Consider the following 27,049-nt stretch of genomic DNA (forward strand, 5'->3'; position numbering starts at 1 on the left):
TTTCAGGAAGTGGGCTAAGTGAGGGAAACTAGGTCTTCTAGGCAAAACCTTGCAGAGGACATCAAGACCCTGGATGCTGCAGTGACTGCTTTCTGGCCCCTCTCGCTTTGCCACACAGCTCCACACTGGGAGGCACTGCCAGCACCACAGGCCAGAGCCTAGGACTAAAACCTGAATCAAGAAAACTTCCTTCTCCTCTTCTGCTGATGTTCTCAGGTGTGTGTCACCATGACAGAATTTCTAGCTGCACTTGGAACACTGACCGACTTTCATCTTGATGGGTAAACTGTTCCTGACTGCACGCTGATCTTGAAAATGAACAAGAGCATAAAATCTATCAGAAGGGTGACAAAAATCTAAAGAATCTAAATGGTTGAAATTACAAAGTAGGGAAATGTTAAATAACTGACATGTGGTTAAAAATCCTTTTTTTTTTTTGGTCTTTTTCCTTTTTATCAGTACCCGGGATCGAACTCACGACTGCCTGCTTGCAAGGCAGGTTCTTATGCCATTGAGCTAAATCCCCAGCCCCCAATTCCTTCATATTTGACGTAACCATATAAATATCACAAATGAGAATGTATAAAACACGCAATTCATGAGATACAGGCAAATTTTTACATGTTGACATGTATCAAACATACAAATAACCAGTCATTTGGTTTAGGAACATGGGCTTTAACATGACAGTAACCAGATTTGGGGGTTTCTTTGCTCCACTGATGCTTCAGTGTCACCTTGTACATTCCTGCACCTCACTTAGTGCCTCGTGGGTTGCCTGGAAGATTACTCCACCCAAAGTACTTGGTAGCTATTCTGTAGTGAGATGGCCAGTTAAAAGATCCACACCCTTATGGGACATGTGGGCCTAACAGAGGCAGCACACAGTCACCGTGGGCAGCAAGGTCACCTCAGGTCGTGTGCAGGTCTTTTCTCCACACCTCTGCCCATGGTGCTTCAACTATGCCCTCATAAAATAACAAGCAGACAGACAAGATTCACTGCAGCATTATTTAGAATGGCAAAAACACTTAACCCACCAAATAGTGGGACCGGCTAAAGTATTTCTAACTCTGCCCTTATAATGGACTCACCAAAGCTGTGAGGTTGTAGCACTGGACCGTATTTACCAATCATTTTCCTGGTATATAGCTTTTAAGAGCAGCCTGTAACACTAACACATACAATCACACCCACAGATAAATCCATTGCCATGCAGGCAAAGGCTGAAAGGATCTAACATTATTAGATGTCAGTAATTTTCCTCCCTGGTGGTAAAATTTTAAATTATATTCACCTTATTTTGTTTTTAATAAATATAATAAGCATATGCTACTTTTCTTTTAGAAATGATTTTCATTTAAAAATCACACTAAATTCATTTGTTACAATAATTCTTACTCTTTCCACCCAATCCCATTTTTAAATCAGTGACAAGATCAACAGTTTAGAAATGACACCATAGGATGAACTTTATTTTAAAGCTCATAAAATTTTCACAATCGGTTACAACAGATAAACATCTTCCATTTCACACCTTCACATGACAATGTACTGTGCAGTGAGAGATAATTTTAAAGTTTTGTTCTGCATGCTGCTAACACATTTGACTAGCTTTTGTTTTACTCAATGAATTAATATGAAAGCAAAATTATTCTATTGGACAGAATTAATTTTTGAAAGCCCTTATGAAATCAGACTTAAGTCTTGTTTACAAACATCCACACCCACACACATGCTGAAATGGAGCGCAAAATGCAAGAAAACTACCTTGGCAATAACAAATGCTTAAAGATTTTAATCACAGCCCTCTTGAACAAGCAGTAGTTTGTTTCTTCAAAAGACAAAAATCAATTTCATCCTCAGTGATGCAAAGGGTAATACTGCACAGAAGCTTAGTATGAATTCACAATTCCACAGGAATCTGAAAGTTACCAAGGCAATTTTCCCTTTTAGGACCATAAAGACTACAGACTTAAGCTTTACCCTTTTTCCATATAATACACAAAATGTCTAGACATCCTTAAAAAAGAAAATATAAATAGTCTCAGTATGTTATGTAGAATCACATACTATGGCAAAAATATTTCATTAATTGAAGGAATAAGCCAATTTAACACCACCTAGTCCAAGTCCATATTAACAGAACTCTTTTCATTGGGGTAACATTCACCATTCTGATGTGGCAGTTCGGCACCAAAATTATTTTTGCCTTCTAAATCTTCTTCCTTTTTATCAATATTTGGGCCATTTGGAGTTCTTTCCAGTTTGGGTGATTCGATTTTTGGTTTTGGTTGTGTTACCACAGGTTCACAAACATTGTTCAATTCCTAAGAATACAGAACTGGTCGTTAAATTAACTCAGGCCCGCCCCATTCATTTTCAACTACTTTCCCACATACCTGACCTGCTGCTGTTTTTCTACCAACTCCAATTATACATCAAAAAACTCTATTTTCTCATTACACTTGATCACAATCACAGCTTGAGGCCTCATCAAGAGTTAATGTTCTGTGATTTATCAAGGGCTTGCCTAGTACTTTAAGTCCTCTACTTAAGAGTTCTGTTCCAGGAGAATGTTTCTAACTGACTCATTCCTAACTCTGACAAAGTGAATCTCACACCAACTTGGGGACTTACGTATTATTTTATTTAGCTATCATAATAAATATTAAAACACAGAGCTATGATTTCTACCTTATGGAGAAGAAAATGGTTCAGAGAGGTTAACTAACTTAAATATAAGGATAACCTGTGAGGCAAAAGGCTAGAATCCAAATTTACAGCCTGAGCTTTAAAAGCCAACTTTTCCTTAGCTTTCATTACATTTGAATGTTACTCCAGACAAGGGGCCTTTTTGTTTGTCTTCCCAACTTCCTTCCGGTATCACACCCAGGAGGCCTCCCCTAAGGGAACACCAGCCTGGGTCTGCTCCAGTTTAGCCTTTTCTGCCTTCTTTCCCCTGCTTTCTTTCCCTCACAGCACTTAAAACCACCTCATGACAAGTGCTGTGTAGTGCTGCGGGGCTCTCTCCCTTGAGAATGAACTAAGTTCCACAACTCATTGAATATTTGTAGATTCAATGTACAAACTGAATGGACACTGAATGTGTGATTCCCTCAACTGCTGGCAAATGACAAACTAAACAGAAATGCACAGCTCAACTGAATGAATGAACATAAAATTTAATGAACTTAAGCGTTCTTTTATATTTAATGCAATACAAGTCAGTCTTAGTAATAGGAGCAATTGCTATGGTGAAGGCTCAAACGGCTTCAAATTGAGTCCCTAAGAGAAGCTAGTAGTTCACACTTTTTTTTTGGACCAAGGATTGAACTCACGACCTCGTGCTTGCCAGGCAGCCATTTATGCCACTAAGCTAAATTCCCGACCCATGAGAATCCAGTAGTAAATGAGACATTAACACTCACCTTGATTTTTGTTTTTATTTCATGTGCACGTACAACTGGATCCTGATCAAGATTCCTTTTAGCCTGAGCATTCATGACATTATTCATCCACTCCATCACTTCATTAACAGATTTCTCAACTTTTTTCATTTCAGATTCATCAATATGGTTGTATTTCTCATCCTAAAAGAAAAAACAGGTTTTTATAAAATTAAATACGTGACATGTCTTCAAAAAGTTCTTCTAGAGGCTGGGGATTTAACTCAGCGGCATAAGCGCCTGACTGGCAAGCGCAAGTTCATGCGAGGTCATGACTTCAATACCCAGTACTGCAGAGAGCCAGGTGTGGTGGCTCAGGCCTATAATCCCAGTACTCGGGAGGCTGAGGTGGGAGGATCCTTGCGAGTTCTAGACCAGCCTGGGCTACAAAGTGAGCTCAAGGCCAGCCTGAACTGCACAGCGAGACCCCGTCTCAAAAAAGAAAAAAAAAAAAGAAGCGTATTTACTTTCAGGCATGGTGGCACACACCTGTAATTTCAGTACTTGGGAGGCTGGGGGATCATCATGAATGAGTCCAGTCTGGACTACACATTACATTCAAGGCCAGCCTGGACTAGCATAAGACTATATCTCTAACCAATATTTACTCATTATGAAAACTTCAGTCTAAATGTCAGCTCTCTGCATTGTAAGCCACCCCCTCCCCCCGCCACACACACACAAATGCTAGGCCCAGAAACTCACTACCTTGTTTCTAAAGTCAGCTGCTATCTTGGCGTAGTGCTGCAGCCTCTGTCCCAGTTCCTCTAACATTCTCGGTCGTTCCTCAGCTTCCTGAAATCGGACTTTAACTGGAGTGCCAATTTTCTAAAACAAAATGTAGGAAGAATTTGTCATATCTAAAAAGCCTACAGTTTAAAACACCAGTACCACTTTTTCGGGGGAGAGAAGGGCCTACCATTAGCTCTTCCAACTTGTCAACGTACGCTTGTTTAGCCTGATCCTCGCCTTCCTCATATAGCCAGTCTTCAGTCTCTGTGAGGAGTCTCAAAAAGCTCTGATGGTCCTTTACATGAAACATGACAAAGTTAAAGGCAATCTCACTTAGGTTTTACCCCAAGACAGACATCTAGGAACTCTAAACACCATGTGACTTCATCTGGGAAGGCAGTCTATGCTGGATTGTCATCACAAAAAATATCAATACTACTACTTACTGGCTTGCTCTATACCAGCGATGGCAAATGTTTTAAGAGATCGACTGCCGAACTATAACTCAAAACCACTTATTTATCACCAAGTGCCCATACTACAATTAAACTTGAATACTGAGGTTTTAGTTTAGAAAAAACAACTCTGCACTGTTTTTTGTCTTAAAAGAAAACAGTAACACAAGTGCCATAGATTTGTCACCACTGCAAGTCTACACACTATTTTACAGGATGGACCATATGCTCTATAGCTTCTCTATCTTGCTACTAACAGTATTTGTGCTTCTGCTAAATTGCTCCTGACTTACAATTAGTAAATTTCTTTTTAATTCTACAACTATGAAATACTAATAAGGAAGCTATAGAAACTTTCAATCCCATCAGAGAACACATGGGGAAAAACTCGTTGCTACTCACTTTGAATAACGTGGGAGATCCGACTCCTCAAACTGAGGGCGAGCCAGCCTGTCAGGTCTAGCCTGCTTTATCACCTCAGTCACAGGACCCAGGAAATGCCAGCGCAAGGCTAAGAGCCTGAACTACACACACACATCACGAGGTAGCCAAGCTATCCCAGGACTGCTTCAGACACCTAACCTAAGTTTAAATGACCTTTAATCTCAAAATTAGTCTCACTTTTTATGTAGTCAATATTTTTTCAAGTCTTTCCGAGCCACCGTGACTGGGAGGTAAGTAAAGGGGCAACAGGAGCAGCGGTGCCTGATAAAACACTAGAAAGACTGACTACAAAGGCCTCATGAGATGAAGTAGTAACAGCTGCCAGGGGAGCAGCATCATAAAAAATAACATGAAAGACACTGATTGATGCCTTAGAAAATAGACTTCTTACTTCTCTTCCTAGCCTCACTAACGAAAATGTCATATAGTCTAATAGCTTCTCTCTTCTCAATGGTAAAAATTAATTTATTGGGATAAGCTACAATAAAATAAAACTGCTCTTCTCTAGTGATCCCCTCTCATCGTGACTTTTTTTATTCAACTTCTATTTTCGAATTATTTTAAGTCCCATCTAGAAGTGGAAATGTCAAACGTCATCATTAAACATTTTATACAGCGCTATCTGAGTGAAAATAGATTGCTAAAACGCACCTGCTCACAGATGAATTTTTCATACGGCCCACACAGCTTGTCCCTGAACTCATATACATATTCTTCCACTGCGTTTTTAGCATCGTTTCTTTCTTTTTCCAATTTATCCTGCATTATCATCTTCCCCTGTCAAAACACAAAAGTGTATTCCAGTACTTCAATGAGTCAAACTAAATCTTAACTAGTGTTAAAAAATCATTGATTATTCAAAAGCTCAGTATAAAGTCCCAAATTATACTTCATGACATTGCACAAATTCTAGGCCAAGTTCATTTTATAATACACATAAAATTATTTTTAATATATAATAATAAATTACATAGCTTCCATATAAACCCACTGCTTAAATCTAACTTTATTTTCCTATATCTAGCTTCATGGCTGTATCATGTTGGGATTAACAATGGCCAATATATAATGGTCAAATCACTTCATACTACCTTAAAAAAAAAGAAATAAAATTTCTAAGCACAATATTTCCATCACTATAAAAATGAATATAAAGTATTTTACCTATTAAGAATGTCATAACCACTAAAAACAAACAAATCCAGGAAACATTTTAAAATAACATTTTGTGTGGCCTGAATTTCCTTGCCTAGCGCTCCACGTCTAGTGCTATGATATATCATGATCCAGTTTCTTAAGAACTCAAGAATTTTATACCAAGCAGAAAAAGCTATGGCATGTATCTCAAGTTTGAGTATACTAACCAGTAAATCTTACTGTAAATTGAACAATCCATTAGTTCTGGCTTCATCCTACCCCTGAAACCATATACAAGGAGTGATCAAAATATCCCCCGCAGTGTGAACACTCAATCCCACCGCTTCTGCCATCTCCACAGGAGTGGCTGTGGAGGACTTCTGTGAGCAGTGTCCCTATGTGGTGAGCGCTGCAGCTGAGCGCTAGCCAACGCAGGGGCAGGCTCATAGAAACTCACAGCCTGTACTCATCTACCTTTCCGTGCATCCTCGCCTACCTCACCCACTGGCTCTAGTGCTGCGCAACCTCTGGTCTTCCTCAAAGTCAGAATGACCACGAAAGCTAAATGGTGTGAGCCAAATTAGGACACTGAGGCAGCCCTCACAGCACAACTGAAGACAAAAAGAGAGCTTACAGATCCACTTCACAACATGGCAAGAATGTGGGAGAAGTACGTTTGAATCAAGGGACAGTACTGTGAGGGGCATCAATAGCAATTTATCTGTTACTATAACATGTTTTGAAATTTAATGTTCCTTGTATTTTTCAATCATATCTTATAGACTTACAATATAAAAAAATTATAGTCAGTTCTATTAGATACAATACAGATATTAAGAAAATCAAAGCAAAATGTACAATAAAATAAAAACACCTGGTAGAATCACCTACCTCTGTCTCAATGTACATGTTAAGAAGGTCTTTGCCTAACTGCCAGACCAAGTTGGCTTCAATAGGTAGCTCAACATTCACCACCTTTATTTTGGGTTTTTTAGCTTCTGGAGGTTGGTCAACTTTCTTTTCACTTGCCTTAAGAGAGGGGTTAAAAAAACAAAAAACAAAACAGAAAAACTCAATCCTTGAAAAACAACAACAAAAAAACCCTATTACTTTTACTGATTACCTACACAAAAATAAAAATAAAATCCCTAAAGTTATCAATTTGACATCATCTATTATCTCACCTAATTCCTCCTGCCCATTTTAAACCAGGGCTGTAATGAACTTACATGAGTCATGTCTTCTGTAATGAACGTCTAAGGACATTTTTCTCATAAAGTTAAATCTTGCCTGTTTTACATTTTTATTCATGGGCCTTTTAAAACATTCTAATCTCTTTAAGCATTTTGTGATTTCAAAGCCAAAATTTACTAATTATCTATACAGTCTGCAATTTGACAATTACTCAATATAAATTTTGACCAAGACTAAAGATATTAAGATTTAATCAACTTTAAAATTTGTATTTTAGTCCATATATCCTGGTATTATGCCTATTTCATTTAACAATAATTAGTTCTACACCTTATAAGTAGCTTTTAAAACATACTAAACTTTGAGATTATATTTATGACCACATACATCTTATTTCTATAATCTGACCTGGAGTCATACCATTTCTCATAGCAACTCTACAAGGTTAAAAAAAAATGACAATGTATGTGTTAAACAAACAAGATGATGCAACAAATGATAACACAGACTAGACATCTCTAATCTGAAAATCTGAAACTCTCTGAGGGCCAGTATAATGTCTACCATAGTGGAAAATTCCACAGCAAATTCCATGTGATGTTAGGCACACTAAAATTATTGTATACAATGACCCTTGGCCTACATGTGTAAGAAACATAAATGAATTTAGAGTTTAAGACTCAGATCTCCCAAGATATTTCATTAAATATAGGCAAACCTTTAATTCCCTTCCTCACCCACAATTTAAAATATTTCCAGCCCCAAGCATTTCAGATATGGATACTCAAAGTCTAGTTTATTGAAGATTTTTCAAAGTATGTGAATATAGGGCCAAAGAAGTTAAGTATCTCCTGGGCCTTTAATTTTCCAAGGCTTTCTATACATTACTGCTTCTTCAGGTTCCTGGCACAAAAAAACAACACAACTGAAGAAACTCAAAGCTATATGACAAATCAGATGACAGCCAAAGTTTACCATATATTGTGGCTGATTAGTGTGGTAAAAAGGGAAAAACCCAACCCCTGACACACAATAATCATAGCATGGATAATCCGAGCTGTAAGCACTTTAATCATAGAACCTAGCACTAGACAGTGCAATCACTTGACTAAAATGCCAAGATACAGGACAAGCATGCATGTTTTCTAGACTTGAATCTCATTGTTTCTCAGCAATCACGTGTCTGCTAAATGCTACAAGTAGTCTTACATGCTGTGATCTATTTGGCCTGGCCACCAATACCTATGCCTCCTCTTTCCCTCTAGTGCCTATACAAGCTCTCCAATGTACTGTGCAAATCCTGAGAGCAAAATCCACAACAAAACTGAACCAGATGTTACCCAGAGCCAGGGATTTAGCTCAGTAAATGCCTGCCGGGCAAGCACAAGGTCCTGAGTTCGATCCCCAGTACCAAAAAAAAAAAAAAAAAAAAACCTGATAGCAGATGTTACCCATACCTAACAAGACACTAGGTGTGCAACAGATATGGGGAAACAATGCGGATGACAGTTTGTGCAATGCAATTAAATGAAAGTAACTCAGTACAAAAACTAAGCCAACTACTAACAAAATTGGTTAATATTACCACAAAAATGCATTCTGACACGGCATGGATAGGGAATCAGTAATAACATTTTAAAAAGCTGAGACTAGTAGTCTCACCTACATCTAAGAACTGAGAGTCTACCCAATGTCATGTTCTACACAGGTATTCAGATTAGCCACAAAATTTTATGTACTACACTCAAAACCAAGGGCCCTAATGTGGAAATTAAGTAGCTATTTTTCTAAATTCTTACTAACAAAAAGGAAGGTAGCTTTCAGAAATGTATCAGAACCTATAGCTCATATTAAGAGCCTCACAGAATTAATCAGGACATAGGCAAATTAAAAACTGTGACCTCTTACCTAGTTTAAAATCCAGTCTGACCCCATTCAACAATTCTGTAATTTGCCAAGGGAATGTGAGAGAAAACCAAACTAACAATGACAGGTAAATAATTTACATGCAAGTTGCACATACACAGAACTTTTGTGAAGTATAGAATGACCTGGAGTGGGAACAGTGGGAACTTCTTGATACCATGTGAGCATAAGTTTTTGTTTTTTTTTTTTTTTTTGAGCATAAGTTTTAAAAGTTTGATTAGAAGCTATCATCTTTCAATATCATTATTTATTTAACTAAGCTTCCAATAGCTACTACAGTGGAAGTCGGGCAAAGGTATAATTACTTTGAAATACAATCAGGTCATTACCAGATATAATCATAATTAGTTTACTTAACTTTGACAGATGACTTGAAGAAGTATATTTACTAGACTCCTATAGCCCATATTTTTTTTGTCTGATTAATCTATGTGAAAATTAGTTAACACAACATACTTTTTCCTGCCTGTGGCATTAGCAGATACCTCTGCCCTTCAGAAGACAACAAAGGTTTTGCATTAGTCTTCTGTTAATTGGAGAAGCTGTTACTCAAGAGAAGTTTTTAGGTCTAAAGGAGGGTATTCAACTCCCTCAGCTGAGCTCAAGTACCTCTAACTGATCTGAATAACACGTAGAAAATTAACAGAAAATTCTATATAGTATAAAATCATTTGGAGCCCGCTCTTGAAACTGCGGATTTAATATCATTAACGATAACATGTTGCAACAGTGTCTAATGGAATGAACTAGAAGAGTCACTCACTTTGTCAGCATCTGGGTTTTTGTTTTCTTCTGAGGTAAGTTCAGGTGAAGGGGGAGACTGTGAGGTTTGTTGACCATCAGTTTGTACCTGGGGCTGTGTTCCAGCTTCACTGTTGTCTTGCTGGATATTTTTCTGAAATGAAAGCCCAGGCACAAAGGATGTAGAAAGCAGGTGTACTTGTATAAATTTAAAAAGTTATAGGGTACCAACGATAGTACACTGAATTTTTGAAATCTTAATAGGTGGGCAGAAAAGGTACTGAATAAAAGCAAAATGAACACAAAGTACTTGAAAATGTCTTAAGGAATTTTAAACCTGTAAGAAATTCTGTGAATGACAGTAGTTAACAAGTAACACAGGTAGGCATTTGATTGATGTGGTGACAATCAAGAACTCCCCTTAAGAAGCTTTCATCTAACCTTGTGCAGGTAACTAATTCTCAAAAGCACTGGAGGTAAATTACTACTACAAGCCTCTTCCTCAGAAACAAACTTCCAACGCCTCCTGTCATTAGCAGCCACTGTGCACCTCCACATTCTCTCCACTTATGTAAAATGGCCAGCCATCAGTTACTCCAGGGCTTATGATTCCAGCCTACGGATGCCTTAGACTCTCTCTGTCCCACTTTCATTTTGTGAATCAGCCTTTTTACCTCACAGGATCTCAAAATAAAGAATAAGTGCTACATGTTACCAATTCTGACTAAAAACCTGATAAAGGGAAGCAAAATGAATCCTAAAAGCTTTCTTATCTTATTTTTAATAGCCTTCAATCCCCAAATCAGTGTTTGCTATCCTTTGCCACCATTTGAAGAAGCCTGCCACACTGGAACTATACTCTGTCCAACCTGAAGTCTCATGTTTTTCTTACAAAGCTTCAAAAATCTAAGGCAGACAATGAAATACTGAAAAGCAAGCATTACTAACATCCCTAAGGCATTGAAGGACCCAAAAGTGTATGACACCGTCATTTAACTCATTACCATGCAGTTCCTAGACAAGGAGAACAGCAAGGGTTGGCAGTTCACGTTCCTACTGTTCTGGCCTGGCTGACAGTTAGTACGTGACCCCTGTTTCTCATACGTTATCTCAAACACTCCACTGGTTGTCTCTTCAATCTAGTTATTTGTGATTATTTCCCAGAAAGAAACTGCAATAGATGTAGTACGTCAAGCTTCCTAAAATTCTGTTAACCATGTAGAACTGGTACCTCATACTAAAGAAAGTATAACTTAAGATGATGAGCAGTGCAGACACTTCTCTTCCTTCCTCCCACAAAAAGGAAAACAATGTTAATAAAAGTTCCAACACCAAAGTCAACTTTACCACATCGATTACAAAAAAAAAAAAAAAAAAATCAGCTTTAGTATTTCACCAGTTAAATAGTAGTGTTTTCTTAACCATCAGTCAAAAGTTGCAATACACAGGATGTAAAACACCCCCCATGCTCTAAATCACCACCTGAGTTACTACAAATTCAATTACACCAAATTTAGTTATAAGTATATATTTCTGTGTACTGCATTAAATGGAAAAACTGTTTACACATAATTCTGATCAAAATTATTTATACGAAAAACATTTTAACCCTTCCCTACTCTTTTCTCTGCTAACTTAGAATGAAGTCAACTTTATATTGGCAGGCAAAAATCTCTTCAGTAACTTACTTCAGTGTCTGGGTTTTCAGATGGTCTCTGATTGGGACACTCCATGTCTGCTTCAATAGAAGACACTTCACTGTCTTCAGTTAGAATTTTCTCCACCATAGAGGCCGTAGAGATGGTGAAAATGCCGTGGGTGTTCACTCGAACTTTGACTTTGACTTTTGATTTCTCTCCATCTTTCTGTGCAGAAACGTTCTGAACTACAAACCGACCTAGAACAAAAAGATATTGATAATTTTACAGTTGATTCTAAATCTCTGTAAAGAAGATATAAGAAAAATGCAAGCACTGTCAAGCATTAAAACTTGAAAGTACTATTTCAAAATCTAGTACCTCTTCCCAACCAACTTGAGATGTGTACTATAACCTCTTAAAATACACTTGTAAGTATATAGTATATTTATAATTCTTAGGATTAGTCTTAGTACTCCATAAAAACCTTTAAGGATAAGGGTACAGTTGTAAATAAAACTTTCTGGGCAGATACTGTTTGTAAAATAATGATGAAAAGTAGTCTATGCTGCCTGTCTTACTTTCCCAGATGGATAAGCACAAACCAGACATAAAAATCTGTTAGCACCAAGTCTACGGCAGATGATCATGCACTTGGAGTCTTTTAAGGGGTATTACTCTTCTGACTGAATAATCAAAACATTTTAAAGTATGAAATATAGTTCAGAGTACAGATGCAAACCTTGGCTCTATCACCCACTGTAAGTTATTTAACTTACAGTTCTGAGGGCTTGAGTCTGTGTTTATAATGGACATTTACTATAGAGCCTGTTGCTAGTGGTTATCACTACCAGTAGTATTGTTATTCCAGAGAAACTAAACCAAAACTATTCTGAACTTACTATAATTTACGTAAAACACTCAAGAACTTAGATTTTATCTTCTGCACAGTGCACAGAATAGACCCTGTGAAAATCTTAGTCTACACCGAATAGTTTCCAAAACTATTTTCCTACAAGTATTTAAAAAACAAAACAAAAATGATGGGTAAGAACATTTTAGCCTTTTGAAAAAAAAAAATCACAAGTGGTCTGGTTGGCCTCCTTTACTTCAAAAGATCTCTTTTGAAAAGGGACCTGAAAAGGAATGGGCCAGAGTCCCGAGATTTGGCAATACTGGTAAGTTATACCCTCAATTTGGAAAAGAGTTACTATGAGCAACATTTCATAGATAGTGCTATGTCTCCCAAAGAAAAATGTACCTAAAAAATAAACTTTAGCTGGATGTAGTGGTGCAAATCTGTAATCCTAGCACTCAGGAGGCTGAGGCAGGAGGATCATTGTAAGTTCGAGACTAGCCTGTGCTACAAAGCAAACTCAAGGCCAGCTGAACTACATAGTGAGACCCTGTCTCAAAAAGACCAAAAACAAACAAACAAAAAACGATAAACCTTTAAGAAAGGTAACAATACCAAAGTACATTCTGTTAACAGTCTGAGCCAGGTTTTACATACTGTACAACATCCCGTAAAAACAAAGCATTTCACCTACAAGGTTAACACCAGAAGTAGGCAGTAATTTTTAAAGTATAAACTGTATCATGCTGAAATATTCCTAAATATATTACTTTGGAAAAATTGCCAAATCATTTCATCTGGATAGGCCAGGGATGGCAAACTTTTTAGAGATGACAGACAAGTGCCACAATGCAACCCAAAACCCACTCATGAGGTACCAACACCACAATTAAACCTGACTACTGAGGGTTTAGTTTAGAAAAAAACTCATACATTAACATCCTTTGTCTTTTTTTTTTGTACCGGGAATTGAACTCAAGACTGTGTTTGCCAAGCAGACACTTACACCATTGGGCTAAACCCCTGGCCCAAAACATCTTTTGTCTTAAAAAACACACATGTCACAGCTTCACCACCACTGGAACAGGCCAAGGTACTCATCAATCAAATGAAGAGATTTCTCCATCACCAATATTTTAAATAGAAAATATCTTCACATAGAGTATCACTCAATACTGATGAGAAATTTTTTTATATTGATAAGCTAAGTGTTTAATTCATGCAACAAAATACATACAATTAACAGCTTACCTATTTTTGCTTCTGGATATGGAACTCCTTGAGGATCAGAATAGAAAGCTTCTAGCTCAAAAGGTCCTCTTCTCAAGAAGGTGAGAACTTTGGAGAAAGGGGCAGCATGGTTTCGACTAAATACTTCATGAACCCTGAAGAAAGGAAATGATATTCAAGAGATCAAGAACTTAAGCTTACCATGCTACACAAATGTAAGGGACATTCTAAAATACTTATGAATTCATCTCATCATTTAAAATACCAGTATAAAAGAAATACTTTAATAGGTTTGGCTGTTGAAAATCCCAGGTAGATTGAGCACTCCACTTTTTTAAGTAATTTGTTAATTTTTCTTCTTTACATTAAAGATAGTATCTGAAGTTATTTTCTGGCTACATACCCTTCAGTATCCTCTGAATCATGGTTCCATACCAGAGATATTGGAAAAGGAACTGAGTCTGTGACAGAAAATTCTCGAACTTTAAATGCTGGAGAAAGGATTGCACACTTAAAACAAAAACAAGGAGTACATGATTAGTTTCTACTCATTTTTAAAAGATTAAGTACATGTTTGCAATACAAAGTATTTACCTTCATTATATATAGTTGATACATGTACAAAAACACATCTTAACTCATTTATATATGCCTTGTGTTGCATTTTTGGAATGAAACAAGGAACATAATAAAAACTTGGGGAATCGGTTAAGCAGGCATATTTCATATGCAGGAAAACCTCCAGATAACATACTACCATGATAGCACAGTGGTATCACTAAGAGACAATATCCACATAATCTTCCTTTTATAAGTATTAAAAGTCTTAAGAATGCTGTTTACAGGACCTTTTTTTAATATGTAAAAATACATAATACAATCACAGTTCAAGCATGTTAATTTTTTTGTCTTTTTCCTTTTTATCAGTACCAGGGATCGAACTCACGTCTGCCTGCTTGTAAGCCAGGCGCTTATGCCGCTGAGCTAAATCCCCAGCCCCTAACCATGTTAATTTCTAAGTTGAAAACTAGGCCTTTTCTAACTATAAAATCCTTAATATATATATATATATATTTTTTTTTTTTTTTACAAATGACTTGTAGATTTACTACCTCTGCTGCACCAAACTATTAACTTATAGGCTCTTATTTGATAAGCAGATCAAAAATCAATTGGAGGTGAGGTAGGTACGGGTATTGTAGACTACTACTGTTAACCCTGCACACTTTCCCTAAATTAATTCCTTATTAAATCAGATTATCATCCTAATTTGCTTCTTTTATACTGTCACTAATTGTGCTAAAGTTTTACAGCTGTGTTTTTTGTGACCCTCTCAGAATAACGCCTGTTTCTAATTTCCAGTTTGAGAAACACCAGCCTGATAGGTCTTTTAAACTTACATTTACTGAATGTTCCACATCTGAACACATACCCTTACCTTACGGGTTTATTTAAAAATAATTTCCTGGCTAGGGATTTAGCTCAGCAGCATAAATGCCTCCCTGGCAAGTGCAGGGTCATGAGTTTGATCCCCAGTAAAGAAAAAAAAATTTCCTTTTGCCATCTAACTAGATACCCATTTCTTATATTAACCACAATGAGTAAAAACTGGAAACAGTTCAAGAAATGCATACCAAGAAAAAACAGGACTAAGAAATTACCTGTAATGCGCATCCTCTAGCGACTGCTTCATCTGCATTGAGTGTTGTACTAACATCTTTTCCAAAGAATTTTGCAATTTTTTCTTTCACGGCTGGAATTCGTGTAGTGCCCCCAACTATCTCAACAGCACTCACATCTTCTACTTTGAGCTGAGTTTGCTCCATCAGGGAATAAAGGGGAACTTCTATTTTTTGTAGGAGATCTGCACAGAGTTCTTCAAACTGTGACCTTATCAAGTGAAACAACACTTTATAAGTCACTAAAGAAATTACCTTATGGCCAATATCATTTTAACATTTTTTAAACAGTGAGTCTTATCAATCACAGTACAGTGTTTCATTTTTTCCTCAGATACACTATAATGAACCCACATGAATCAACTTTAAAACTATATTGCACATATAAAACAAGTAAAGAAAAGGAAGGAGAAAAATCAGTTCTATGGGTATTAGGAGGAAAAAATTATTCTTAATATTGCCATTTTACCTCCAAATGTTCTACAGGATCTAATTCTTATTACTTTAAATTATTTATTACCATTAATTTCTAAACATCTATGTGAAATAATTGGGACCACAAAAACTAAAAAGTGAAAAATACCAAAAAGGCTTCAATAGGACAGCACTTAGCAAAGGTATTTTTTATAACACTCTTTGCAGAAGTACGCAAGTTCTAATGGTCTCTCCAGTCATAAGCTTTATAGCATACAATCCTGAAACAACGTAAGTTGTGATACATAATACCTAGCTACCACTCATACCTAGACCTAGCTTCACCAAGAAGTTCTATTTATTTGATCTGTAAAATTTAAGACATACCTGTTCATCTTTCCTGAAACATCTTTGTCATTCATAAAGCATTCAATATTCAGTGGTATGTCTGTGCTGTTAGAACTCATCAGCTTTTTCAATTTTTCACATTCCTGATACAGACGAAGGAGAGCCCGAATTCTGGATTTTGCATCCAACTTGTACTTAGTCTTAAACTCTGCACAAAAATGTTCCACTAATTTTTCATCAAAGTTTTTCCCTCCTAAGAATGGATCAAAAGCTGTTCCCAGTACCTAATTTAGTTAAAAAAAAACAAATAATATGGTTATTTTAAATCATATTTATAATTAGAATCACAAAAATTGCCATTCAAGGGCTGGGGATTTAGCTCAGTGGCATAAGTGCCTGCCTTGCAAGCAGGCAGTCGTGAGTTCAATCCCCAGTAACAATTAAAAAAAAAAAAAAAATTGCCACTCAAGCAAACACTAATAACTCAAGACTTCTATTTAAATTATAACATGAAATTCAAGTCAGAAGAAAATATAAACTATAAAATCCTGATTGAATGCTAAATCTCTAAGGTATTTCTGCCATTTACTGATTACCTTAAAAAGTTTCTTTATTCCTAAGAAAAGCATCTTAAAGAGTATGCTAAGTTGTAACAAATGAAACACTTTGTGCCTTGGCCATATAATTCTAAAGTCGGATAGTTACCTTCAGTTTGCCCTTGTTAAAAGCACAGGCAGACACCTGAAGAGCTGAGTGTCCCATATCAACAAAGACGACTATCCGAGGTTTCTCCTCCGGGCTTGGGAGATCCTGCTTATAAATTCCATAATTCAAAGCAACTACAAAAAAGAAGTGTATTTCAATTTCTTGGTCCATATTTTCTTAGAAATTTCACCATTACATATAATTCACATCCATGAAAATTGACTACATGTGAAACAATTTAAGACAAACAGGTTCCTTGTACAACTGATTTTATACTGACTTTCCTGGAATAAATTATTATCCTCTTCCTGACCTGAAAACAACACTTTTATCAATCAAAGATGCAGCTGACAAAACATAGTTGAAGACAGTATATAACCAGAAATGTAACAAACCACATTCACAAAGAGTATTAGACACATTACACAATACTTAAAAACCACAATCTGAGGAGACTGCTTTAAAAAAAAAAAAAAATTAAGAATTTAACACAGCTGTAGCAAATAGAATTCCTTCAGGTTTTGTTTGTTTTTTCAAACAGGGTCGAGCTAGCCTCAAACTCGAGCAATTCTCCTGCCTCAGCTTCTTGAGTGCTGGGATTTTCATACCTGATAGTTTTTTAAGGTACAAACCTTAAAGGGTCTCCCTTATTTCTAAAGGTAGAAATCCTTGTATTTGAAACATGCATACGTAACAGCTTTTCAAAGTTTTATTAGAAATATTTTTGTTTTTCTATAAACACAAGCTGATTGATACAAGCAGTAAAGGGACTACTTTAGTCACTGCTGTATCCATAATACCTAAAACTATGCCTGGCAAATAACTACTTAAATCGATACTTCTGGATTGATTGACTTGTGACTATCATTCAAGAAACAAATTGAATCACTACTGGTAGTCTCAAGGTAGTTGTGATACTAAGAACTGTACAAAGACTTGGAGAAGCCTCTTAATTTAAATGCTTAAAAATACATATTGTAAAACAATTTTCTAATAATAGTACCTTAATACAATAAATTTGACAAAGCACCTCTTCATTTTTGCTTTTAACTCTAACATATGGCCTTTTTAAAAACTGAGCTTTTCAGTCTGTAATAGCTAAATCTTGGAAACAGCCCAAATGCCCGTCAACTGATGAATGAAGAGTGGTGAGGGTTTTTTTAAATACACTGGAAAACTACTCTGCCATAAAGAATAACCCCGAGAAATTTACAGGCACATGGATATACCTTGAGACCATACACTTAAGTCAAATAAATCAGACACACCTATGGAAATACCATATTGCTTATCTGGTGTGAGAAACCAAATGTAAAACAAGAACCAAAATGTGTAATAGATACTATAAAATAGAAAAAAAATGTTCAAATGGGAAGGAGAACTTGGGAGTGGGGAGAGGGAAAAGGGAAAATAACAAAATGAGAAAAGGAGGAAGAGATAGAAATGAAGCTTTTGTAAATAAGGAGGGGAAGTGGGATGAAGAGAGAATAGAGGAATAGGAAGAAAAAAATCTCGTTATATGATGTGCAGGAACAAATTCCCTATGATGAATATGATCACTATGTATACCTAAAATGTACCAATAAACTTAATTTAAAAATGAGTAAGTAAATAGCTGTGCTCCTGCCTCTATATAAAAATTATATGGCCCATTCACTTCTATAAACACTTTTTTCTTACCAGCTGTCATATCATTCATAAGTCTTAAACAGTTCAGGCCAACAATTTGTGCAGCATCTAGTACAGATCGTCTCTCAGCATCTGTGAAGAATGAAGGAACCTACAAACAAGAACAACATTTATACAGAACACAGAAATACTTACAAACTTCTCCCAAACCATCTGTAGTAATTCATAGCAGTTCAACTAAGTAGGTGCCTAGCTAGGTTCCCAAAAAGACTTAGACTTTAGTTTTTAGCAAGTTCCTTAGCTTCCAGAAACTGTTAACTACTTTTGAAAAGATCTCAAAATTATAGTCTCAAAGTAAATATTATGACCAAATTTTAACCTGAAATGAGTTAATCACATTATTCATAAGGTATCATGAAAGTCACTTCAATATAATGAAAATTATCAAGTAGATAAAATACCGCTTCCAAATTAGCCTTAAATTTCTAACATTTTGAAAATTACAATGCTAAGCCAATATTTAATGTTAAATGTAAACCATAATCCTAAGCCTCAAGTAAGCAGTATTGGAAGGTAAGAAAGAACTTATTGTAGCATATCCCACTGTCCTTCCCTTTTGCTATTCACCGAGTTCAAGCATTGATAGGTAATAGGGGACTTAACTCAGTAGACCAGGCAAGTCCTCAAAAATGCTTTTTGGCAAAGCATGATTTTCCTAAGTGGTAGAAGAGTGAAAACAGATCAAAGGTTTTAATTTCTGATGGCGTTTTAATACTTGGCTTCCTTCTGGGCAGCGTGATCGAAGGCACTTATTAATAAAAATGTATATAAAAACACTTTCCATAGACTCCCTTAACTGGAATACCTAAAAGAAAACCTGGTAGATTTCCACATTTTTTCAAAGGATCTGTGGATGCTTTAGGAGACTGGCAAGACCCAAAGTGGGTCTCAGCTCATCTTTCAAGTCACGACATTCCTTTCATCAGTTTTCCGTAACAGTCTATTCAAAAGGTTTGTTTAAAAAAGAAAAGCCTCCCAACACTTGGGAGGCTGAAGCAAGAGGATCACTGAGAGTTTGAGACCAGTCTGGGCTACAAAGTGAGGTCGAGGCCAGCCTAAACTGCATAGTGAGACTGTCTCAAAAAGACAAAAAAGGAAAAGAAAAAGAAAAACAAACAAACAAACAAAAAAAAAAAAAACAGAGGAGGAGGAGGAGGAAGGTGAGAAACAACAACTCTTAACTTTCCCAGAGATTAACACTATGACTCCAAGCAACAGTCTTCCGCTTGAACATTTTCTGTCTTTGAGAAATGTTAGCCCTTGCTACCCGTTCTCTTTCATATCCTAGGATATACCACAAGAGAGGCTTTGGACTGGTCAGAGGAGTTCACACAGTATAACACAGAAACTGTGCTGAAGCTGAGTCCATTCCAGAAAATCCGACCCAAGAACATAACTCTAACACATCAAGAAATGACCCTAGTTATCTGAGAAAGCAGAATTTACAATTACCCCTGTGGCATCAAAATACGAACTTTTGTCCAGGTCAAGTACTCTGACAGTCTACCTAGCAACTGCCCACTGAAGATGGCAAGATTGCTAAAGCCTGTACGTTTTGATACTACCAGTAGGCTACATTTCACAACGCTTAGCTTCAACACTACCTCTCAACTGGGCAGAATTCTTTTACCTGTGAAAAGCTCATGTACGTAAGATGTATGCGATAGCAATGAAGGGTATTAAGACTACAAATGCTCCAGTCAATCTGTACTTTCAAAAACCCCACAGATTTTGTGTTAATAGTGCTAATCAAGAACCATTATAACTTCTGACAGAAAGTATCCAACATATCCTGAAATGCTACAGAACAAAACTATTGACAATTTAGAAGCATTCTGCTCTACAGTGTTAAACAATTTTCACACAATTGATACTTAAGAGTAATTTAAAGAGGGTAAATTAAAATACAAATCCACTGCTGTGCTACTTACTGAAATAACACAATCTGTTACTGGTTTCTTGAGGTTGTTTTCAGCAGTTTCCTTTAACTTAGTCAACAACATGGCTGTTATCTGCTCCACACTAAACAGATGTTCTTCGTCCATGTACATCACCTATATTGATGGAAAACAATGTTTTAAATGCCATAGTACTGGAGTTAAATGCTAGTATTAACTTTCAAGTATTAACACATTCTCTTTCACAAATTATTTTGTTTCAGAAAGGAAGAAGGAAAAAAGGAAAGGAGAAAAGGGTAAAAACTTCGCAACTAGATCAAATGGAGGGAAAAAAGCTAGAGTAGGCATTCCTCTATTGAAAGTCTTAATCAACACTATTATAGAAGGTAAGACAAGATGAATCACTGGAATAAATATTATTGTGTGTTGATCAAAGACAGACAAGTCTCTCATGGTTTAGAAAAAAATTTCTCTTTATATTACACTATTGCTCACCAAACAACTCTGAGCTGTCTCAGATTATGCATTTGTTTCATCTTCAGGCAACATGTAGATATTTTTTAACCATCAGTAAACTAATTTTTTAACTGCCAAAACTTTAGAAGAAACACAAGATGTCAAAGTACCTATCACCATCTGTATAATTCTCAGAGACAGTTTACTGGTGCTAAATGAAAAGAACAAAGCCCTACCCCAATTAAGATATGTGAGTTACATATTTAAGAAACTAGTATTTTTCACAATAGATAAATTAAATAGTCTTGTATTAAAGAATCTATGGTTGCTCAATTTTATTACCTTTATTCCAACTCCGCTGTTTTTCATTGGAACCAAGTCATAACTTAAGTTTTCCTTCTCCTTTTGAATGAAGGGGTCATTGAATGTTCGGCCATGAAATCTCTTGAAGTTAGACACCGTATTGTTTGCATGAGTGATTTGCTACAAAAGAAGTTTGAGATTTTAAAGTTTTAAGTAATTTCATCACTCTGTAGTACCTGCAGAAGCAGTTTCACAGGCAGTTATTAGTATAAATAAAACCAACCCTAGGGATAGTAACTTTCCCTTGGGGCTCTAATGAACAGATTTTATTTGTATTTTCTCCTATACAAAATGCCAGAGGGAAAACAGGAGAGGCAATAGTGCAAGTTCAAATCTGCAAGATAAATTCAACAACAGTGAACCTATCCCTAAAACTCTGAGCACTCAATAACTGTACCACTCCATTTCACTCCTTCCCAGATAAAACTGTAAAGCACTAACTAAACTCAATGAATGAAGACCTGAAAACAGTATACAAAATAACATTTCTTTCTTTAGAATGTATGTAGTCAAATAAACTGCTAAGGAATCAAGATAAATATTTTATCTTATATGGATAAAATATACGAATTGCTGCTTCCCCTACCAACAGCAAGGAATGCTAATTATACAAAAAGGTAAAGGATAGAATAACTCAAAAAGTTTCTGAATTAATGCTTTCACAAGTATATGTATATTTTGGATGATTTGGCAGCTACAATTTTAAAAACAAGACAATGAACTCATCCTATCTTACACAACTGGTGCGTGTATGTTGTTAAATAACAGCACACTTAAACTCTCGCTCAGTTACTTTTATGTATTCAAAGGGGATGGTTCACTATCTCTTAGGTATGTAGGTGAAGTACAAATGCTTGGTCTGAAATTCAAGAAAGCTGGAAGGAAACAGGCCAATTGTTATGAAAAGTGGTTTTTTTTTTTTTTTTGGAGGCACAGTCTCACTATGTAGCTCAGGCTGTCCTTGAACTTATGGTGAACCTCCTGCCTCAGCCTCTCAAGTGCTGGTATTACAGGCACATACTACTATGCCTGGCTCAAGAGAAGTATGTTTTCTATATCTACCATTTGGGGTACATATTTTAGATAAACTCTAAATTCAAAAGCTCACTTCAGAGTATGTATTTCACTGTAAGGTGACATTTAAAATAATACTTAGAAACATTAAAAGCAACGAGCTGGAGTTACTGACTGTAAAATACCAACTTCATGATGTACCCCATTCTACTTCTTTTAAGAGTAGACAGACTAGCAGTATCACTAATTCAAACAATATGAAATGTGAGCATGTTTATATCCTAAAATTCCTCATGATTCTAAAACCGAGTTGAGGCATGTCTAGCTGTCTAGTTGAAGTAGGTCAGCTGAACATCATCAATCGAATTCTCCTCACATAACTACAAAGACCCAACAGAAATTTAGGTCTGGGCTATCAATGTCCTAATCAGGCACATTCAGAGCAAATATCCCACCAAAATCCTTTTCTTTTTTCCTTTTGACCAGTCATGACTAATTTTGAGTGTCTGTAACTGAATTTTCTTCTTTCCAGCCCCCTTTCCCAGCTATTATGTCTTCAAACCTAAGCAGTCATATTACATGTATTTGGGGCTCAGAGGTTCTTTTTTTAGTAATATACTGTGTATGTAGAATTTTTTTTTTTTCATTTTTCTTAGCATTGAGGACCAAACCCAGAACCTTACACCTGCTAGGCAAATGCCACCGAGTCAAATCTCCAGCTCTGTTACTTTTTATTTTTTAACAGGATGGCATTGAGATAGGGTCTTACTTTGTAGTCCAGGCTGGCTTTGAACTCACTATGTAGCCAAGGCTGGCCTTGAATTTATGTCAATCCTCCAGCGTCCGCCATTCAGGGATTATGGGTATGTGCTACCAGCCCTGGCACCTCTATTTTCTTAAAAGTATCTCAAAAGGCATTTTACTTCCCTTTTTTGCTTCCTAATGCCAAAGGATTTAGATCAGTGCTGTTAAACCAAATTATAATGTAAGCCATAAGTGTAAATTTTTAACTAGCCACATTAATTTTAACTAGTAACATTACTAATAACTTATAGTAACAAGTGAGATTATAACTTAGGAGACATTTTTTAAGTCTTCAAAAATCTCATGTGTATTTTATACTTCTATTTCAATTCGGACTAGCTGCATCTCAAGTGCTCAACAGCCACATACAGCAAACAATTATTGCATTAGCCAGCATAGGTCTGGACAAAATGTTCTCCCATCCTACCAATTACTCAATAACCTGAAAACACTTTAAAACACAGAACTTCTTAGAAATTCCTTCAATAAAAGAAATCTTTTATTGAAATGCACATGGAAATTTTCAAGTGTCTTGTTCATAATCTTAAAAAATTAGGAAAAAGGTAGCAGAATTATTAAAAATTAAAATTGGCAGACTGGAAAGATCAAGTAGAACTTATTCAACAGAACAAGAGAATACAAACAGCAAAAATAATCATCTGAGGGTTCAAAAACACTATCTGAATTACATTTTTAAAGCTCAAAAATTGATGAGCTGAACTGCTTCCCACACTTGCAAGTCTCTAAAATTTTCCTTTTAAAACCTCTCCCTTTAAAAATGATTGAATTCTCTTAAAGAACATACCTGATTTTTGGCTGCAACTCCAATTGTTCTGTTTTTTGAACCAAATGATATGACTGATCTAGAAGAAAAACACATTGTTTCAAAAATGTCAAGCACAAATGTGAACAAATTCTACTATAAAATTAAAATTCTCTAATGTTGCAGTGGGAGACACTTGTAGCATAATTTGGGAGTCTATCTTTTATCAGGTGTAGGGTGAATTCCCACTCAAAGCTGCACTGAGAATTTAATACTAATAGGAGCAGTCTGACCATGCCAGAAGAGTCTGCTCAGGGCTCAGGGCACATTTGCCAATACTTCAAGTAGAAGTGTCACTTATCAAATCCTCAAGTACTAGAAAGTAAGTATCATCTCAGAAATATTTTGAGTATTATTATACCTGACCTACACATAAGCAACACAAAATATGGTGTAACTCTACCTCTTAGTCACCAACTGTACAAATCTGAATGTCATTGTCATACCTATTTTTGTCCTGACATACCAGCTGTCTCTTTAGGATTCAACAGTTTTTATTATAAGCAAATTAACCTAAGCAAATGAACCAAAAGAGGTTCTGACCTGGACGATGCTACATGAAAAGGTCAAATAAAAGTGATGCAGAACAGTTCACAGCAAAGTGGAATACAGATGTTGTGGTAAAAGACTGAGTAAGTTATATTAAGTCTCTCTTTCAGCTAAGGAAATGGAATGCATAGCAACAGCAGAGACTAGATCAAGAACAATCTTGTGAGAAGGAGGTAGTGATTAGAGTTTTGGATCCGAAGAGTAATCAAACTGTATTACTAATCCAATCTAATCTAATTTTGGATTAGTTACTCCTACGTAGGTAAATAAGATGAGTACAATGAAACTACAATGAGCACATTTAAATTTGCTGTACTAGAAACACCATGGACTAGATGCTAAACATCCTCAAAGCCAGGTAGATATTCAGATGCTAGGCCTTTCAACTACCGTCCAAAAACATCACTCTAAATCAAAAGGGACCTGCACATTTCCCAAGGGATCCACCAAATTAATTGCAATAAATAAGGGCTAACAATAGCAATACAAATGAGCCAACCACCTAGTTAAAATGTATTAAAATGGAATTCTAATGAGGCCCTCAGTTTGAATATTCAAAACCATACAAACAGTGGCCATGCTATACACATCATTTTTTCCTGCTCTCCTTTGAACAGCTTCTTTTTTTGGACCAAAGAGAACAAAGATGTAAAGTGTACCTAGGTATAAAAACCTGAAAACTGTCGTCTTTCTCAGTGAATTCTAATTACAGTTTTGACACTGTCAAAGAATAGACCACCGTGGATTTAAAAAGAGGTCAGAGGTAATTGCATGGGTTTGCTGAGAATGACAGGTAAGAGCAATCATATTTGCTCATTTTCCGATTTTCCAGTCACTTTCATTACAGGTTCATCTGTCTGCACGCGTGCACGCGCGCGCGCGCGCGCGCACACACACACACACACGGCTAGTCATTTTGCTTTTGGGTCCCATCTTTCAGTTTACACTGACAATATTGGGCTTAGTGCATGAGGGGTTAGCGGGGGAGACCTACGGGCCTGCAGTCATTTTCTTGAAAATGCGCTTTCTTTCATCAACGGTTATGTCTGTATCACTCCAGAAACGTTTTTTAAAACAAACGTTTAAAGCTACTTTTTAAAATGTTACCATTTGCTCACCCCTGATGCTATGCAATTTAATTCAGCGACATCCTTCTCATAAAGTTCTAGAACAAAAGTACGTCATTTTTATATCTTGTAAAGTGCACAGAATTATTAACAAATAAGAACGCTGTCTACTATTTCTTACGAATGGTTCCCACAATGAATAATAAAAGGTTGTTCGCGTGTTCTGAAAAGGATTCTGGGCACTAAGGCAACAGTACTAGCAACAAAGTGAATAGGTAAACAGGGATGTACTCAGCCTCCAAAGCGCTGGGTCTGGGCTCCCTGAGACAGGCAGCAGCCGCCTGGAACCTTCCAGTTCATTTCGAACCGCACAAGGCGGAAGAAAGAGCTCAGCAGCCCTGGCTCCGCGGTGCGCGAAGATGTGCGCGGAGGAGGGGGACAGGGTGGGGGCGGCTCTGCCAGCCCGGAGAAGCCGAATGGGGGACGCGGACGGGATCCGGGACCGGGACGGGGGCGGGCGCAGAGAGAGCCCGCTGCAGCCTGCTAACAAGGGAAGCCAAGCGATGTCGCGGGCTTTGCCGCAGCCCGGCTCCGCAGGAAGCCTGCCCAAAGGGACGAAGACTCCTACGATCCCCAAGAGGCGCCCCCTCTCCATCCGTGGGACAAGCCCCCTTCCCGGCCCCACAAGGGGCGCGCCGCTCGCCACCGGCTTCCGTCGCCGCGGAGCCTGGGGTCCCTACGCTCTCCAAGCCCCCCGAGCGCCTCTCTCCGCAGTGCCCCGCAGTCTCCACTTACGGGGTGCACCGATCGCTGAATTCGTTGGCTATGGTCTCGATGCCCCCAGCCCGCGCCACTGCGATGTAGCAGCTCTGCGAGCCCACGTCCAGCCCTACCACCGACATGGCCGGCTCGCGGTGCGCCTCCGCCTCCGATCTAGGTCTGCGCCCTGGGGCCGCCGACTCGCTCCTCCGCCGCCGCGGCTTGCTGCTGTAGTCCGCTGGGCACCGACCGCGCTTCTGTCACTCGGGAGGATGCGCGGTCTTCTGGCTCGTCTGGGGCCTCCGGCTTCCCGGGAACAGCAGCGCTGACAAGAGGTTCGCCCGAGAACAAGGCGGCGCCCGGCCTGTGTGAGTTGCTCCGCAGCTCCGGCTGTCAGCTTCACTCGACTGCCACTCGCTCGCACACCGGCGCCCAGCTACCGACCCAAAAGGGGAGGTCCCAGTTCCTCAGGCTTATGTATTGCCTGATCAGAACTTTCCAGAATCTGCGGCATTTACTCACCGGCGCCTCCACCGGCCCCTCCACGTGCCACTTCCGCTTCCTTCTTCTCGAGCCTTCTGGAAAGATTCTACCCAATGGGTGGCTGGTCCCCCGGGGGGACGGCAGTGGTTGCCATGGTGACAAGACAGCCGCCCGGGCGCCATTGGCTCCCCCAGGCA

General features: G+C 37.7%; 1 protein-coding gene across 3 annotated transcripts; it reads right to left on the reverse strand.

Annotated features, from left to right (window-relative positions):
* Positions 1 to 1,446: 1,446 nt before the first annotated feature.
* On the reverse strand, positions 1,447 to 27,049 carry Hsph1 (heat shock protein family H (Hsp110) member 1). 3 transcript variants are annotated; one of them, XM_013141112.1, is made up of 18 exons: positions 26,892 to 27,049; positions 23,977 to 24,034; positions 21,333 to 21,473; positions 20,568 to 20,690; positions 18,628 to 18,727; positions 16,948 to 17,081; positions 16,282 to 16,526; positions 15,463 to 15,691; positions 14,205 to 14,311; positions 13,823 to 13,956; positions 11,767 to 11,975; positions 10,101 to 10,232; positions 7,109 to 7,246; positions 5,732 to 5,857; positions 4,369 to 4,476; positions 4,158 to 4,277; positions 3,432 to 3,593; positions 1,447 to 2,330 (listed from the first exon to the last, which is right to left on the reverse strand). In XM_013141112.1, exons 1-18 carry the CDS (start codon positions 27,032 to 27,034, stop codon positions 2,124 to 2,126), a joined length of 2,616 nt encoding a protein of 871 aa, XP_012996566.1. In that variant the 5' UTR covers positions 27,035 to 27,049; the 3' UTR covers positions 1,447 to 2,123. The 3 variants fall into 3 exon arrangements, with proteins under 3 accessions (XP_012996566.1, XP_003477311.2, XP_005007083.1); XM_003477263.5 differs by having other exon boundaries at positions 26,406 to 26,929; XM_005007026.4 differs by lacking the exon at positions 10,101 to 10,232 and having other exon boundaries at positions 26,406 to 26,930.

This window comes from Cavia porcellus, unplaced genomic scaffold, assembly GCF_034190915.1.
Source record: "Cavia porcellus strain 051 isolate PalLab524CR breed Dunkin Hartley unplaced genomic scaffold, mCavPor4.1 scaffold_21, whole genome shotgun sequence".
NCBI lineage: Eukaryota > Metazoa > Chordata > Mammalia > Rodentia > Caviidae > Cavia > Cavia porcellus.

What these genes read in the sequence shown, in the direction of transcription:
- Hsph1 (XM_013141112.1), bottom strand. Translation starts at nt 27,034, where the DNA reads ATGGCGCCCGGGCGGCTGTCTTGTCACCATGGCAACCACTGCCGTCCC. An exon ending in AGGGGCCGGTGGAGGCGCCG is followed by an intron (nt 24,035 to 26,891) that starts GTGAGTAAATGC and finishes TTTTTCTTCTAG; the next exon opens with ATCAGTCATATCATTTGGTT. An exon ending in ATATCCAGAAGCAAAAATAG is followed by an intron (nt 11,976 to 13,822) that starts GTAAGCTGTTAA and finishes TTTTTGTTCTAG; the next exon opens with GTCGGTTTGTAGTTCAGAAC.